The 17511-nt window shown below is 40.9% G+C and overlaps 2 protein-coding genes across 2 annotated transcripts in view; one reads left to right on the forward strand and one right to left on the reverse strand.

The window, feature by feature from the left end:
- The window catches only part of SON (SON DNA and RNA binding protein), a 35902-nt gene extending 31617 nt beyond the window's left edge, over nt 1–4285 (forward strand). Inside the window, exons 10-12 of the mRNA XM_053386628.1 lie at nt 1585–1653; nt 2257–2372; nt 3365–4285. Coding sequence (XP_053242603.1) covers nt 1585–1653; nt 2257–2372; nt 3365–3523 — 344 coding nt within the window. The 3' untranslated portion in view covers nt 3524–4285. The remainder of the gene's footprint in view (nt 1–1584; nt 1654–2256; nt 2373–3364) is intronic.
- Nucleotides 4286–4413: 128 nt separating this feature from the next.
- Nucleotides 4414–14946, reverse strand: DONSON (DNA replication fork stabilization factor DONSON). The gene is made up of 10 exons (XM_053386633.1): nt 14549–14946; nt 13289–13369; nt 12523–12726; nt 10400–10578; nt 8426–8604; nt 8208–8331; nt 7911–8015; nt 6590–6788; nt 5315–5527; nt 4414–4811 (listed from the first exon to the last, which is right to left on the reverse strand). The coding sequence occupies exons 1-10, from the start codon at nt 14846–14848 to the stop codon at nt 4674–4676; spliced, it is 1722 nt and encodes a 573-aa protein (XP_053242608.1). The 5' UTR covers nt 14849–14946; the 3' UTR covers nt 4414–4673.
- Between the last annotated feature and the right edge of the window lie 2565 nt (nt 14947–17511).

Genomic DNA, 17511 nt, shown 5'->3' on the forward strand with positions numbered 1-17511 from the left:
TATGTACTGTCTATTTTCCTAGAACATTTTCTCTGTACTAATTTCTAGTTTCACTTAAGACAGGCAAGGGCACATTTTGAATGTTTTATACATTACGTTGTATGTTAGCTTCACTACTCCTGCTGAGGCCAAATATGGAATGTAAAGCCTGACAAAGGTCTGGGCCAGGGCAGTATTCTAAAACATGAATTTTGTTTTATTCTAATTTTTATTCTTTCTTCAACCAGCTCCCGGCTAACGTATAAAAATAAATTTATTTGCTGGTTTCCAATAGTTGTATACCTTTCAACAGATGTTATATATCTTAGTTACGCTTGGTTCAATATAAATATTACAGCTTCAGTTAAAACTTAAAAGAATTGAAGATGGCACCCCTGAGAAGACTGTACTTAATATAGTGGATGTTTGGTACTTGAAAGGATATTTTAATAAAAACATTGGTTTTGATCTCAGTGCGCTCTTGTGCAAGCGGAAGGCTTATACAAGGTGACATTTTTCATCAAAAGCTCTTCCTTCTACAGTCTTCTGTGCTGCATGCCAGCCTATCTTGGAAGATTTCTTATACCCTCACAGGTTTCTTTTCCAAGCCATGGGGGAATGCAGAGGAGGTGTGGGAAAGCCTTGAGTTCTGTTTATTGAAGGAAAGTTACGACCCAAGTCATTCGATGACTAATGGAAAATTACTGCTTGAAAATGTTCATGGTTTTCTATAGCTCACCGTTGTGTGGCCCAACTAGCTTGCCTGTTAAAATACGGAATTCACTGCCAGAGGATATAGTAATGCCCCCAACTTGGAGAGCTTTAAAAGGAGCTTATATTTTCAAGGAGGATGTCTCTTATCAATTGCCTCTAGGCATTATGACCTTGTACTGCCTCTATTAGCAGCAGCATGCCTCTGAATACCAGGTGTTGGGTCACCAGTGAGACGAGGGATAATTGTGTTTGCGGGCTTCCCATAGGTATCTGGTTGGCCACTGGGAGAACAGAACAGTAGACTAGATGGGTCTTTGGGTGATAATTGTATGGTGGGTAGGTTGTTCAACTCTGCAAAAAAAAAAACCAACAAGCCAAAAAACTGCTGTGGACTTTGTTGTCTGCATTCCTGTGTTTACTGGAAATTTATGTCATCTGCTATGGTTTTGTTCAATATTTGGCTTTCATTCAAATAAAAGCCAAAGTTTGCTCCCATTGGTATGTGAATTCAAGAATACCAGTTTCTGTGGTACACTGTTCCACTGACTTGAACCAAATGGGGTCAGGACTTGCATTTATATTTGGATGTACTAGAGAGAACATCTGATGTGTGATCACTTGAGCTTACAGGTTTCAGAACCAGCCAAGGGCCAGTAACTACATTGCCACCACATCTCATAGTATGAGCATTTACTAGGTATTTTGATACTAAAGAAACCCTAGCTAAGATTTAAAGAGTGCATTTGGTCTGCCCAAGAGGCTTCTGAGTATGTATGGTGTGGTTGCCAGCTATACCGGTTGATTCCTGCTTTGGAGAGTCCCACAGTGCTGGCTTAAAAGACCAGGTTTCAGTAGCTTATGAAAACACACTTTTTAATGTGCTTTCTTCAGGCTTGGTTGCGGTGGGAGAAAAGACACAGAAGAGACATGGACCTTTCAGCGCAGTGAAAGATCTTTCAGGTGAGACTTAAAAATTCAAGGAGAGCGACCATATCTCATGGGTACAGCAATATTGAAAGTCTTGGGTTCAATCCTTTGCATTTCCTGTTAAAAAGGTCAGGTAGCAGGGTCCAGAGACCCGGGAGAGCTGCTGTCAGGACACCAGGGGTGGGGAACCTTAGGCCCAGGGACCAAAGATGGCCCACCAGTTGTCTCTATCCAGTTCTTGGGACTCTCCCAGCCCATGTCTGCTCTGCAGGCCACACCTCTCAAGTGCTTTGCTTGACTGTGATGATGCCTCTGGCTTACCTGAATTGAGGTTGGAGAGGTTCGTGTGTGGGTGTAGGAACCTGTGGTGTTTGCATGACTGGCCTGTGGCCTCCTGTGCAAAGGTCAGAGCCACTTCCAGTGTCTGGCCAAGCCCACCACTGGCATGTGGTTGCTGGAAGGCTATCTATGAAGGAATGTGTGACCGTTGAACTGAAAAGCGTTTCCTACCCACCTCTTAGCAGAGAATATGGCCAGATGGACAAAGCGTTTGACCTGGTATGAATGAGGCAGAATTAGTAATTCTGTTAATTGTGGTATTTCTACATTTCTAAAACAAAACCTGTTGTTATTAAGGCAAACATCCCGTTTCTGCATTGCTGGAAGTTTGTAACAAACGAAGATGGTTGCCTCCCATATTCGCATTGGTGAACGATAATCGACCTGAACACAATAAGCATTTTCTCTTTAAGGTAAGCTAGAATGTTCTTGTAATGATCAGTTATCTTAGAAATTACTTTTAGCACTTAAAAGTGGATGCTTACAATAACACGAAAGGAATGTTGATCTATTCTACTCTTCCCATGGCTCCAAACTGCCACAGCAACAAAGTGTCTGTTTTGTTTTCTTTTTAACCTCATATTCTATTATTTGTATACTATTTTGTAACTTTTTATTATATTTTGTACATTGCTTGGGACATATGTGGAAGGTCCTTAATAAATAATAATTTCAAAACTTGCATTTTGAGCCCACAAAGCAAATACTTGCCTTTTTAGAAAGTGCATTTTGCTTTGTTTCCCCGTTTGCAGTTTTTACTCAGGCTGTGATAATGTGAAGTTCTCTGGACAGAGAAGTTAGTGGACTATTTTGAAAGAAGACAGAAAATGTGCTTATTTTGTAGGGCTGCAATGCTTGCTTGATTTAGATAATCCATTTTTAAAACTTATTTACAAAAAGTGCACCCAAAGTGACAGAAGGTATAAAAATATAATTAAGTACAATCACTTACAAAAAAATGCAGACGGGAAGAGGAATTGCCCCTTTTTCATGCAGCGAAGGCCTAAGATGATGCCTCACGTCACATGAAAACAAATGGTTGGACCTGGAGGTTCCCTTCTGCTGATGGAAGGAGACCTTCTGTTAGATGAAGGGAATCTTTGTTTCCAATCCAAAGAAATTGCGCTGAGCACATCAGAAGGATTAATTTTTTACCCAAACTAAGGTTTTTATCAAGCAATTATACATTGCAAGTCACATGAACAATTTGAGTCCTATTGCTTAACTTTGTGGACAAGCCTTAGGCTTGGGCTCAGATGTGAGGGATAACTCTTTGACAGCACCTGGGTTTGGAGGTATGCAAGAAACTAAGAGAGGTGTGTGGCCTTAAAATTTTAATCTTCAGTAGGAAGGAGAAATGTGATACTTAATTCTTACATGCATCCTCTTTTTATTTGTCTTGCAGGTATTGGTCAATGGAATTGAATACAAGCCTAACAGTGTCAGTCCTAATAAGAAGCATGCTAAAGCCATGGCCGCAACTGTGGCTCTGCAGGCATTGGGACTCGTACCAAAGGAGCTCTTGGCTAATGCCACCAGCTTCAGGAGTGCCTCACACAACTAAACAACTGTTTTTATATTGACATCCTAGATATTTTTATTCTACGCAAAGGATATTTCTCTTTTGTGGTTTTGTAAATACATTAGCAGCTCATTGTAAAAACTGTACAGACACCTTCAGGCTTTTCTTTTTGTACATGGAAAATATTTAAATCACATGGTTTTGGTATGTATATTGATGTTAGTGATGCCATCATTTCTTAAATTACTAAAAATCCAAACACATGACTGTGGAGTTATCTGTAATTTGTTTTAAAGCTCAACCGATCTTTACCTTCAATATAAAATTTAAAGTTTTACTGTTTTGTACCATGATGCAGTTCCCATAGTTTTTGGTAAACTTTCTGTTAAAGCTGTGTAGTCTTAAGTTTACAATGACAATGACTGGTAGCTCATGCTAGACAAGTGCCAGGCCCTCCTATTTTATCTGCAAAGAGAAAATGGATACGGTTGCTGGATGATGCTAACTACTGCTATTCCCCCTATCCAAATGCCATTGAGTCTAGCAAAATTGTCTAGCTCAGAAAAAAAATTACACTTGTGAGAATGAAGCACATCCAGCAACAGAAATAAGAAGAACTGCAATATAAATTTATCTGCCTGCATGTTTGGTAGAAGAAACATGAAACTGTAATTTGAGTCAAACACAATGCCTGATGTTGATTGTATACATTTGTGGTAACTGAATTTTCAGCTATAACTGGATGGGGATGTAGAATGATGTTGTTGTACTCGGCTTGGTCAATAAAGCAGCACAAGTTCCTTATTTACTGTCTAGTGCAATTTGTCCTGTTTATAGTGAACCAAATGGCTTACTTAATTTGTTTTACCCTGAAGAATAGTCCTGTATAATTTCAGACTTCCATCTTTTAGCTTCAAAGAAAGCACACAAGATTCTAGGGTTAAAGTTTAATTAAAAATCTATAAATATAAAGGTTTCAATCGGGGGGGGAAAAGGCAAAGGTTGAGTTCACTATACAACACAGAATAGGCAGTTTTCCATCAACTCTGCTTAGGAAGGCTAATCTAGCCAGTAGGTTTTGCACATTAACATGTACAGTTTGTTATTGGCAGAATGCTATTGTACCCACCCAACATGGCTTAAACATCTCAGGAACACCAATGGCAATTCTTCATTAACCGATATTGCTTGTTTAGGCTTTCCATGTGTAGGCATAATTGTTCATTTCTAGGAGCCTTATGGATGACTTTCCTAATGTTGGAGAAAGAGTAAGCTGTTCTAAAGTGTTAGGATGCAATCCACACTTCTTAAGGTCCTTGCTATGGGGTTCCTGTAAAAATTAAGAAAAGTATTACTAGTACAATTTCTTATTGTTTAACATGCCATTTCACAAGTCTACCAAACACCCTATCCTTTGACCACCTATGGAACCATTGATTTTAAAAAGTTCACATACCACTTTGTTAAAAAACAAAGTGGTTTACAAAGAAAATAATTCAATATAATAGTAAAAACTAATTCTTTAAAACAATCAAAAGATAAAATCAGCAATGAACTAAAAACATATTAAAAATACACCATCATTTTACATGTGTGGAGTAGGCTTGTCTAAACAAAAATGTTTACAGCAGTGTCAGAATACAGTGAAGGCATCTGCCTAGTGTCAATAGGCAGGGGGTTCCAGAATGCAGGTTGGCACCACACTAAAAGATCAATTTCTTACAAATGCAGAATGGGTATTATGTGACACCTATAACAGGGCTAGCATGCTTTCTCTTTTCCGTTAATCAGATTATTCCCAATTCAGATGAATGTTAAGTAAAATCTCTTTACCTCTTTTATGCTCTGTTCATTACTGATGCTTGTGTTGAACACTGCTGTTGGGTCATGTGTATAACACACAGCAGAGTAAGATCCATTCTGAGCAGATTTGAGCAGCATGGACAAGGAATGCATAGAGTGAGGCATGACAGGACCAACAATCTCCAGACTAAATAAATCTTTGTAACGTGATTGGACCTGTGTCCGCACATTTATGCTTCGAGCCTGTGGAAAAATATTAAGCAATATGACACGAAGGTTCAAAAACATTGAAATTAAACCTAACCTTTTTAAGCACCCAAAGCTTAACAGTGGGTCAATTCTACATATAGGAAAAATGCAAGGCAGCAATTACAGGGGGATGGTACTGGAGGAAAGTCAAGAAATTGAAAGTATGTGGCCATAAATGAGAGACTAAGCATTTAAATGGTTGCAATCTACAAACCAGAAGGAATGTGAACACACCATTGATAGATGCTCAAGAAGTTGGGTGTAAGCATGGTGTCTTCATGCGGATGAATTATGGAAAAGGGAGAATTTACAACTTCAAGCCCTGCCTATTAAAAATTCTAGCAGAATCACAAAATATCCACTTAGATACTGCCCTCTGCCCGCACGCAAAAAGCCCAGCTACCACCTCCAGTATTAAGAACTTAAAGCATTACATAATTTGAGTGCATGAATGTGTGATCTACTATAGGGAGTGGCTAGTACAGCTGATTTAGGCTAATGGAGACAAAGCAAATGGTTGCTAAGAGCAAAGTCTGCAGCAACACAAGTTTCTATCTCTAGATTCTAAGAGAAATTCTTAAAAAGTTGGGTCTTGCTGCACCATATGATACAATACTAAGGCAAATGTCTGGTAGCAGCCTGCAATCATTTCATGTTATACCGATACACGGGAAGGGAACACGGAATCATAGAGGCAGGCATTTTGAAACACATGGTAAATTATCAGACCAACAATGGTCATGCTAAGTGATAATGATTAGTAACAGATTCCAGGAATTAAATTTGGCAAGTTGGATCTTCCACAAAGAGGTCTCCTTTCTTTCATAGAAGGCTTTTGATCCAGTGGAGGACCCCACTAAGAGGACTGGGTGAAGCCCATTTTCTCCAATTATCCTTGCATTCCACCCCCCAGAAGAGATTTTTCAAAGGGCAAAAGAAGCTGCAAGGGGAGGCCAAATGAGCTTCCCCATCCTGCCACCAGTGTTTGTTCACACAAGCCATTCCTCCCCGCCATAAAGCCAACAATATGTGAAATCATGTTGCAGTAATTTTTACCTTGAGTGTTTGCATTGTTGCCCCTCTAAAGGCAACTGGTGACAGCAGTGTTGGAGGGATGCCAGCCTGAGGGCCTGCAGCAGCCACTAAGCTCTTGCAATTTATCAAGAAGTTTAGCAAAGTGAATGTGTTTGTTCCTTTCACCAGCACAACAGATTCGGGCTTGTGATCCATTTGTACCTCATTTCTTTCCTTACAGCTACAGACCAAATGTCAAGGGAAAGGTATATATCTACACACACATAACAGCAGAAGACGAATACGAAGTCAATACAAGTTGAAAGTCATAACCTTATTTAATTTTTGCGTGTGATTTACAAGGTAAAGACACATTTCACCCTTGTCTCAGAGGCAAGGAATGTGCTTCAAGTACACATTAATACTGTGCTGTTACTATTTAAATTTTAGCTAATAATTCGCCAAGCTACGAAAAAGCTTTAATCTTGTCATGTTTGCAAAGAAACAATCCCTGCCTCCCGAAAAAACCTGCTGTGGAAAAAATTGTGATTTCCTCATACTCACCTTGATGTGCTAGTCATACCACATCAAGGGTATCTGAAACTGCTAGCTAATATGACTCTTGCCTACTTCAGTATTATTAATTCATCTACATGCTGCTTATGAACCAAAATGGCTTCTAAGCAGTTTACAGGTGTGAAACGAACCCATAATTAAAATGTGCAGCAACATATGGACATCCTTAATTAAAACATAAAATATTAAGAAGCATAGTTAAAAGTTAACATAAAAACACAAGCTCAGTTCAGGGGAATGTCTGCCTAAACTGGTGTGTCTGCAAGAGCTGCAGGGAAGGCAACTCCACAACACCTTCAGGTTAGCACAAGCTGATAGGACACCAGGAGTGAGTTCCAATTGTGAGTTCCAATTACTGGTCATAGCTCCCTTACCGGGCAGTGAAGAAAAAGATGGATTTTCAGGTAATCCGAACCAGAGATTTTTTAGGGCTTTGCATGCAAAACTGTCTCAGTGGCTAATACACAGCTGCTGCAAATCCCTCAGCACTGGCATGTTATGTGTCTGATAAGGAGCAGTAGAAAGGAAGGCCCTTTCCTAACCATCCTTGGCAATCATCCCACTTGCACTGATTATAATCCGTATCAAAATGAGTTTAACTGAACATAGTACATGTTGAAAGCGTTTTGCAGTCAATGTACCATGTTGACTCCAAATATCAGGAACAAGCACCAAATGTTCCTGCCTCTCAGTAGTTGAGTGTTGCTTTCTCAGCTGTATATTAGACAAGTCTTACACACAGCTTTAAATCACAACTTAAGGAAGTGTTTCACTTTTGAAAGGATACAGTTTAATAGAAATTGTATCTGGCTTTTTAATCTTGTCTTGTACTCCCATCTCCTCCAACCATGAAAATCCTTCATCGTCATCAACATCACTCATTCCTCGTCCCCTAAGCAAAGAGACACCACTTTAGTAGGTCGCAACATGTGAGCCATCTATCAATACAGAAATCAGTTCGGGAGTAAAAAAAATATATACACGATTTATCTTGCACCAGAAAGGTAGTTTTTGTGCTAGAAAAATGCAACAAGACAGAGCCAGCTTTTCCAACGAGAAAGACCCCATAACAAGAACTACATACTCTTCATTCTCAGCATCCTTGCCTGCTGTTTCAGAGTCACTAGCAAGTCCTGTTTCTAAGTGGGATGCCAACACATTCGATTTCCTTTTTCTAACTTCTTGAAAAGGTAACAAAAATTCAATACCTGAGAAGGGGTGGAAAAAGCAAATTAATGGTGTAGAGACAATATACAAGAGGGCTTTTGTAAGTCATTTGGCTTAATAACACACTGTTCTCACCTTCATTTCGCATGGCTTCCCTTAAGCCTCTAGTTGTGGGTGAAATTAGCGCAGTGATCACATCACTTCCAGCAAGCCCTGCTGCACGGAACAACACAGTGAACTGGTAAGTGCAAACGTAGAAATAGGGGCAAAGCTTGGCTCTCAGCAGATTATAAAGGGAGGTAAAACTGAGACACCTGCAAGGTAAAGAATCAAGGTGCAGAATGATCAGCCTGCAATTTGGAAACAGCAAAACTGAGGGAAACAAAACACAGAGACAACAAAACTACTCGCACACAGAGAGTAGTTTACAACAGGAAGTCGGTACGTAACCTGAAATGTGCTTCTGGTGTGTGGGGAGTGGAAGACAGTTGAAGGACAGACCAATCTAGCTCCTGTCATTTCCACTAGCCACAGACCAAGGACAGGATGGGGGACTGGATTCCCACCCCACCTTCTGTCATTGAAATTCTACTCAATATTGATCCACAGTAGATTCCAATGTATTGTTAGCAGAGTAAAAACTTAAACACGTTGCAGTATTCCCCAAAAATAGACCTGAGGCATTTCATTCAGCAGAGCTTTATCGCCACTGAAGGCAAATGAACATAATGGTCACAAATCCAATACATTCAGGATTGGCACTGTCCATAAAAAATTTAGCTGCAGCAGACTTAACGTAAACTTACAGTAACTTATAGTAAGTCTAAATCTTAACACTAAGCATACAGAACACCACACCAGAAAGAGAGACAGAAGGAGAGAGTGAAACCCAGGCTCCTTCTGGCCTCACTATTATTGTTAGCATGACCTTGACAGAAAGAGATAACAGAACCAGTTTAAAGCAGCTGTACTCAGCTGCTTCTTTCACACAGAGCTTCCAGAACCCTCCTGAATTAAGTAGAACAGGAAAGATCTCGACACATCAGATCAATACTTTCTGTACCAAGAAATGCAAACTGACACCTTCAAGCATAAAGAAACAGCAAACCAGCACACACAGAGTTGAGGGGAAGTTGTTAGTAGCACAATCAAGCTACTGATATTTTAACTGAAAATCTAAACAGACTGAGAAAAGCAATAATAATGATGAAATGGCAGAATGCTGATTAAGGGAAGCCTGAGATGTACACACACGCATTCACACAAATGGACAAAATGCCTTTAAAAGAAAAATCACCAACCTGAGTAGATAACCCGAGTGTGTACACACGTACACACGCAAACACCTTCTCCAGGTCAAAAAAGGAACTACTGGCCAAGTGAAGGGCAGCAAGCAATGGACAAAGATCCTTTGGTCCTCCAGAACTTGTTAGACTCCCAACTCCCATGCAAGGAAGATGGGAGTTGAAGTCAAACAATCGCTTGGAGGCCACAAGTTTCTGACAGTGGGAAATCAGGATATCCTTATCCACAGTAGTGCTATCTTGAAGACTGACATTGTGGATTAATGCATATTTTTTCCATAGAACACGGCTTGTAATGTTTCTTCCTTTCACAACTTGAAGTTGCAAAATAGCGCCTTACATAACACCGCTTTTTAAAGTGGAAAGTTGCTTTACAAAGGAGAGAAATTTTAGAGTAGGACTGGAGGTGTGAAGATAATGGGATGCTTAACCCTTTCTCTCCTTCAAATTTACATATCAGCCAAACCAATGTTCTGAACATTATAGAGGGGAAAGCTGCTTGGGAGCAGAGAAAGGGTGGAGAGGAAAACAAATACATCCTCCCTTCTATAAATTTCCCCTTTCCAAATTCAGCTTCTTATCTGAAATAGAAGTGTCCAGATTTTTGTAAGCATTTGCATGCAAAGTGCAGTTGGCCCCAGAACCAAAGCTGCTATACTGATTATTGAGAATGAATTCCTTGATTTTGCATTATGACTCAACTCAAATTTTGCAATGTGGTGGTAGTTATGAAAATATCCTGAGAGTATCAGTGCTATTTGACTCTTAGCTGCTTGGCGATGTATTTCCATTCACTTCAACTCACCATTCACTCATGAGAACTTGTTGGAGCCCTTCATCATATGACCAAGGATTATTTTTCCCAGTCATTTTTCTATCCGCTCCAATACGAGGGAACAGCTTTAGCCACGGCAGGAAAGGATGAAGCCAGTATACAAGGCTTTGCTGGAAAGCACATCGGAGTTCTGTGGAGAGCTTCGGTTCCTAAAATAGCAAAGTGTTGAAATTACATTTTTAAAGCTATTCATAAGATGCCTGAAAAACCTTCATTCATATTTACCCTGTAGGCTGAAAGGCCACAAAAGCAAGTATTTTTTTTCAAGAGAGTATGAGAAGTATTAAATTTATTATGTGGAATTGTAAGGCATCATCTATCTACCCTGATTCAACACAAATTTATGCAGCAACTGCAATCAAACTGCAAATGAGTTACCAGCCCAATTGCCATGAGGGAGAAACATTACTAAAAGCTGATTCACACTTTACATAGAAAGTGGACTTGTTGCTGAGTGCACCTCTGTCTATGTTTAGGAAAGGAGCGGGAAAGAAGTGCATTTTTAAAAACCCTAATTTTTTTACACGGCAATCAGTAAGAGGCCAGGAACAAATAGTATGACTTTTTTAGGGAATAGCAAAGCGACTGCGAGAGCTCTACTTCAGATCAATAAATTCATTGCAGTATATAAGATACTCACTGTGTTACAAACTTATTGTATGTTATACTGCAATCATTCCTAATCTTCATTAAGTTTGGTAGTTTGACCAGGCCATTTCTGCCACATCCCATAATCTCTATAACAACTCCAGTCTGAGTGATATATTTTGCATACATTTAAAGGGAGCTATAGTGGCACTGTGGTCTAAACCACAGAGCCTAGGGCTTGCCGATCAAAAGGTCGGCGGTTCAAATCCCCGCAACGGGGTGAGCTCCCATTGTTTGGTCCCTGCTCCTGCCCACCTAGCAGTTCAAAAGGACATCAAAGTGCAAGTAGATAAATAGGCACCGCTCCGGCGGGAAGGTAAACGGCGTTTCCGTGCGCTGCTCTGGTTCGCCAGAAGCGGCTTAGTCATGCTAGCCACATGACCCGGAAGCTGTCTGCGGGCAAACGCTGGTTCCCTCGGCCTATAGAGCGAGATGAGCGTGCAACCCCAGAGTCATCTGTGACTGGACCTAACGTTCAGGGGTACCTTTACCTTTATAGTAGGTAGAAGGTAAAGGACTCCTGGATGGTTAAGTCCAGACAAAGGCGACTATGGGGTGTGGTGCTCATCTTGCTTTACAGGTCGAGGGAGCCAACGTTTGTCCACAGACAGCTTTCCAGGTCATGTGGCCAGCATGACTAAACCACTACTGGTGCATGGAGGACCGTGACGAGTGCCAGATTTATCTACTTGCACTGGTAAGCTTTCAAATTTCTAGGTTTTCAGAAGCTGGGACAGAGCAACAGGAGCTCACTCTGTCAAGCCCAAGAAGCTCAGTGGTTTAGACCAGAGCACCACCCTTTTGCTATAGTACTCTTCAAGGACAGTACCATGTATTGGTGCCAATGAGTACAGTGGTAGGTCCCTTTACAGCTTATGCACAGGGTCTCAAAAGTTCAAAGAGATTCTAAGGGTTAATAAGCTGAATAAGAAGCCTATTCATATGTTTTGGGGTAGGCACAATCCTGTTATAATTTCACTACGTGAAAAAATACCACCATTTTTATAACCATAACCTAGTATCCTAAGATTTATCTTTATGACACACAAAACATCAGGTGATTCAGAATATTCTTTACAGGCAAAGAACATTCCTTTCCGAATAAAGTTAGCCTGGTAAGTTACCAATGTCACTGTTAACACTGGAGGACTAGGGAGTCTTATATCACTTGTCTCAGCTTCACAGTGCTACTGAGAAAAAGGATCTATATACGGCAGAAATCCATCACAGAGCCAAGATCTTTTCATCAATATTGTCCTGCTCAATATACACCATAAAACATTGAGAAGAAGGCAGTCTGAACATGGTAGGAAGACATGATTGGCCATGCAAGTTTTAAAAATATATACTGTGCTGAACATCTCACTGCAGGTGTGAATTGGCACCTTTCTACCTCAGTGTCTCTAGTCTATTCTCCTGATCAACGGTTCAACAGAACGAATTACCTGAATACTTTGAGGCAAGTTTATTAATGCTCCTCTACAATGCTGGACGTATCCTAGGGATTCTTCTTGTGCTTTTAAGTGATCTGCCCATGCAAATGATTGGGAAGATGTGAACAGAAGGCGAGTTTTAATACTCCAGTCCGCAGGAAATTCATAACTTGGTGAGGAAGAAACATCACTATTGGAAACGGCCAGATATGGGTCCTTGAAAAATATAAACATTGAAAAAAATTACAAGGAAGCAGCTCCTTCATTAGAATGCCATCACTTAAATGTTTAGAAGAAGCATGCCCTTCCTTTGCTAGCATTTAAGGACAGCGTCTTTTTACATATACACCAATATTAGTGAAGAGTAGAACAGATTGTTGCTTTTTAAAAAGCGTAATAGGAGTACTCTAGGGCTGTAGAAAAGAGCACACACTATCAGACCCCCGTCAATTTCTCTGACCATGGCCCAAGCAGCATGAATGGCTCAAGTCATCCAGCAAAAACTGCAGCCTTTCCTTTCTACATACACAGTTGCATTTTTTATGTTTGCCTTGCTGTGAATATCACAAGGGGCCCAATTTCAGCTGCATCCTTATTCACATCACTAGGAATAAATAAGCTGTTCTACAAGCGCAGCTTTCTGCCACGAAGTCATCCCCACTGGAGGAGTGTGATTAGTGGGGGTGCATTCAAAAGACAACGGGCTTGAGCCCTGCGTGATAAAATAAATCCAATATTCTCATATATAGATACATTTAACAGTTACAATGATTCTTACATTGATCAATGAGTCAACAGGTGCTGCTTCAGAAAACTCTTCTTTCCAGATAGACTCGTCGTCTTGCAGACCATTTATAAACTGGGAAAAGTTTCAAAGTTAAGAGAACACCAATGATTCAATGAACAGTGAATAAAATAATCCACTGCAGTGTTTAGCATAAGATTTTTTTTAAAAAAAATAGTTAAAATTCTGTCACTCTGCAAAGTTTAAGCCTAGATATTCTTATGAAATCCCTTAAGTATCAATGGGCATACTTTATTAATCTGTATTTACTTATTAATTTTTATACTGCCCTTCATCCAAAGATTACAGAGTGGTTTACTATATAAAAACACAAAATATGTAACATAGTAACAAAAATGAGTAACAATTGTGGACTGTTTTTCTAACCCAATTAAATTAAATTAGTTAGTAAAATGTCCCTCAACAACATTACATGGTTTGTGTCAACAGACACTTCACACTTTCTTAACCATTCCTTCACCATTTTCCTATATGCGCGGGGGGGGGGTGTTGTTATTATCCCAATCTACTAACATTGGCTGGTGTAGTAAACACCCCCCAACTCAATGCATTCCTAGGACATTATATGCCACATGTGATTTTTTTTGTTTTGTTTCCAGAAGGAAAACAGTAACCAGTAACTGGCTGAAGTTTGGGGACACTGTATAGGTGACATTTATGGGAGGAGGAGGGGGGGTGCCCTACTGGTCTACTTGCGTGTAAAGTGTACAATGGAATGTGTGCCTGGTAAGTTTCTTGGATGAAAGCTAAAGACTCCACCATTTAACCTCTCACAACCTAGGGTCCTGCTTGATTACTGTTGATCCCGACGTTGCGTCTCCTCCCATGTGCTTTCCCGCATAAATATTATTAGAATAATGTATGCGCCACCTTTTCTTTCAAGAAGTATCACCAAGGCGCTTTTACCAAGTTATCGAATATTTCCCCCCAAAATTACCAGAACTGCCCAAAGCGATTCACAGAAACCGCAATGCAAAAATAAAGCAATAATCATAATAATCATATCGTGTCAATATAACATTTCGATAAGCGGTCTTAATACTAATCCGTTTCGAAACGATCTAAATAAATAATGCGCTTTGGCTGCCCTATGATAATCGAAGAGTTTAAATTCGGAGGCGGGGCGTGCACATTAACAAACGCAAAAAAAGGAGGAAAGAGGGAAACGGCGATCTGCAACGCAGCGCTTTCCCGCCCCGAAGGCTCCGAATTCCGTTCGTCGCGACTCCTTACCTGGGCGCGGGAGCAGCTGGGGGCGCCGCCCGCCCTCGGTTTCCGGGCCGGAGAGAGGGACTGGCCTGTCCCCGGCGGAGGGCGCGGGCTGTTCTCCCGGCTCGAGAAGGGGTTGCGCCTGCGGCTCCCCGGGTAAGGCCGAGGGGACAGAGCCGAGCCGCCCAGCGCGCAAGGGGCGGCGGCGGCGCTGGGAGAGTGGCCGGGCTCCGCGTCGCTTCTCCGCGCCCTTTTCCTCTTCAGGCGCAGCAGCTCGGGAGGCTTCTTGAAGCCGGGGGAGTAGCCGGGGACCACGGAGCACATGGCGGCGGCGGAGGCCGAGAACAAGAAGCGGAGCGGGGTCGGCGTCCGGCTGCAAGATACGAACTTGGCGCGCGGCAGCAGGAGGCTCCGCCTTGAGGGCGGGAAGAAGCGCCTCCTGGTTGCCGCGCAGAGACTGGCCAATCGGGAAACCCGTCGGCCACGCCGCGGCCGCCTTTCCTGCCCTGGCGAGGGCGCCGTAAGCTGCGCTGCACACACACGCGCTCGCGAGCCGAGAGCTCCACTATTTGGTCCGTGGGCGCAGCTTCCATTACACCCCAAGCGAAATCCTACGCGTTTCCTCTCCGGATTCCTGTCTCTTTACTGTTTTTTTTCCCTTAAGGAAAGGGCTGTGCTGTGTTTTTAGTAGCAGTATTTTAATACAGTAATTTGTTTTGATTCTGTTTAGTTTTTAATCATTACATGTCATGTTTTTAGCTTTTTGTATTTTCTTTGTTTTTAATGTATTCTTATTAAAGATTTTCTTGATTTACAAAGGTATGTGAAATGTCTCTCGTATTTTTTTACACGTAACACTTTAAAAAAAAACAAAAAAAATCGGTTTCATTTCTTGAGACATTAGGAAGAATAGGGGGAAAGAGGTGGAGGGAGGCAAAGATGAGTGGGGGTGGGGTCGGTGGTGATGTTTCTATTTTACTTAATATATGTGGGGTTTTGTGTCAGCGTTGTTTGTGCAGGTTCTCTGCTGTTCACTTGTGTTCCTTTGGCTTTTTGTATTTTCTCTGTCTTGCTTCGTGTCAGCCGCCTTGAATCCCAGTCCCAGGGAGCAAGGCTGGGTATAGGTAGAATCCATGGGCATAGCCAAGGCCCCCTCCCCAAATCAAGTAAATAAATATACTTCACTGACCAGTCGCATTGCAGATAGCTTGATTCTGCCCCTCCCATAAAAATCCAGGCTACACCCATGATTGAATCATCATCATCATTTTATTATTTGCACCCCATCCAGCTGACTAGGTAGCCCCAGCCACTCTGGGCAGCTTCCAGCATAAACAAAAACATAATTAAACATTAAAAACTTCCCTAGACAGGGCTGCCTTCAAATGTCTTCTAAATGATACTTCCTGCTTTGTTCTTCTTGGTGATTGACGTTTCATGCATATAATACTTAAAGCTTTACATCAGATTTCCTTGAAATAAGAGGCAGAGTGTTCGCAGCTGATACATCCCCATAAACATGCCCTTATCCCTTCTAGGGCTATATGACTTGGCCAATGCTGACAATATGGCTTCAATATTAAGGGAGCTGTTTTCTCAGCCCCACCTTCTTCAAGTCTGAAGAAAAATTCCAGTCCACTTAAAAAGTTTGCTATGAAGTGACCTTGGAAATTTTCAAAATAAAAGCTGTTAACCCTTGGGCCAAGCATGCCAATGTAACATACATCTTATCTAGTTGGCTTCTTTAAAATATATCTTCAAAGTTAGAAAAGAACTATGAAAAGCAAGAAGCTAGCTGAACATTATATTGAATTCTCAAACTGTGTTTCTGGGTTCTAGTTAGCTTAATATTTCCACACATTGAAAGTGTTGAGGAGCATAATATGAAGCTTTTCCATATTAGTTGTAGAAATACACAGTTGTGGAGAAAGGCAGAACATTTTCCCTTAGAACAGTTGTTAAGAGAATTTGGCTTGTCAACATTCAACTTCAGTTGTGGGAAGCCACATTCTCTCTAGCAATTAACAGCAATCACTTGATGCTGGGAAATTTTTTACCACACATATCTACTACAATATCAGCTTTCCATAGGGTTTGTGTGGTACAAAGTTTCACACAGTCCTACTGTTTATGCAGGGGCTGAATTCATTGATTTTAATAGGACTTGCTTCCATAAATCTTCTTGCAATTGCGGCATATCTGAGAATGCAACCATCTTTTATTAGCAGTGAAGGGACAAATTAAACAATATTGAGGAGAAGAACAGAGGACAGTCTTAGATGAGGAGCCAAAGTGTGACCACTATCCCACAGCAGCAGGGCATATCCCACTATGGTGTGGCAGGTGATGGGAATAGCCCTGTTTGCCTTTCCATCCCTCTTTTGTAGAGTGGGCTATATGCATGAACTATATATAACACAAGGCTAAATTTATAAAAGGGAAAAAAGCAGAATAGCTGGCTTTTACTCAGAGCAGACCCACTGAAATTAATGACTGTGACTAAGGTCTATTCTGCCATATACAATTTGAACATTTAACAATGGTAAATCATAAATTTACATGAGTATAGATTACAAATTACAACACAGAATATACCCAGTAAGTACTTGTGACAGTCACAAAAACAACACTTCATCAAGGAATTGCAATAACAGAGTATTGTGCTGTATGAAAGCCTATACTGCATTTTCTCCAAGTGCACATATTGCACTTAGGTTCTTAGTAAATGCAGTATCCTACCCACTGTAGTGCTGTCTTAGAGACAGAAATGTGGATTGTGCAAAACAAATGCCTAACAAATGTACACTTATTCCACAGAACGCTGCTTGTATAAAAAGACCCTTGGCAATGCATGTCATCTATAGGTGCTGATAGATCCTGTGTTTTCTAGATGGAAAGGCTAAATAAAAAACATAGCAAAATCACCATAAAAATAAGGTCAGATTGAGAAAGCACATTCAGAATCTTGCCAATGTTACAAATGTGTT

Source organism: Podarcis raffonei, chromosome 4 (assembly GCF_027172205.1).
Source record: "Podarcis raffonei isolate rPodRaf1 chromosome 4, rPodRaf1.pri, whole genome shotgun sequence".
In the NCBI taxonomy this organism is placed as follows: domain Eukaryota; kingdom Metazoa; phylum Chordata; class Lepidosauria; order Squamata; family Lacertidae; genus Podarcis; species Podarcis raffonei.

Excerpts from the sequence above, each read along its gene's own strand:
- DONSON (XM_053386633.1), bottom strand. The coding sequence starts at position 14,848 with ATGTGCTCCGTGGTCCCCGGCTACTCCCCCGGCTTCAAGAAGCCTCCC. Across the intron at positions 12,727-13,288 it reads CTGTTGACTCATTGATCAAT|GACCCATATCTGGCCGTTTC; the intron begins GTAAGAATCATT and ends ATATTTTTCAAG. Across the intron at positions 8,016-8,207 it reads AAGGATGCTGAGAATGAAGA|GGGACGAGGAATGAGTGATG; the intron begins GTATGTAGTTCT and ends CTCTTTGCTTAG.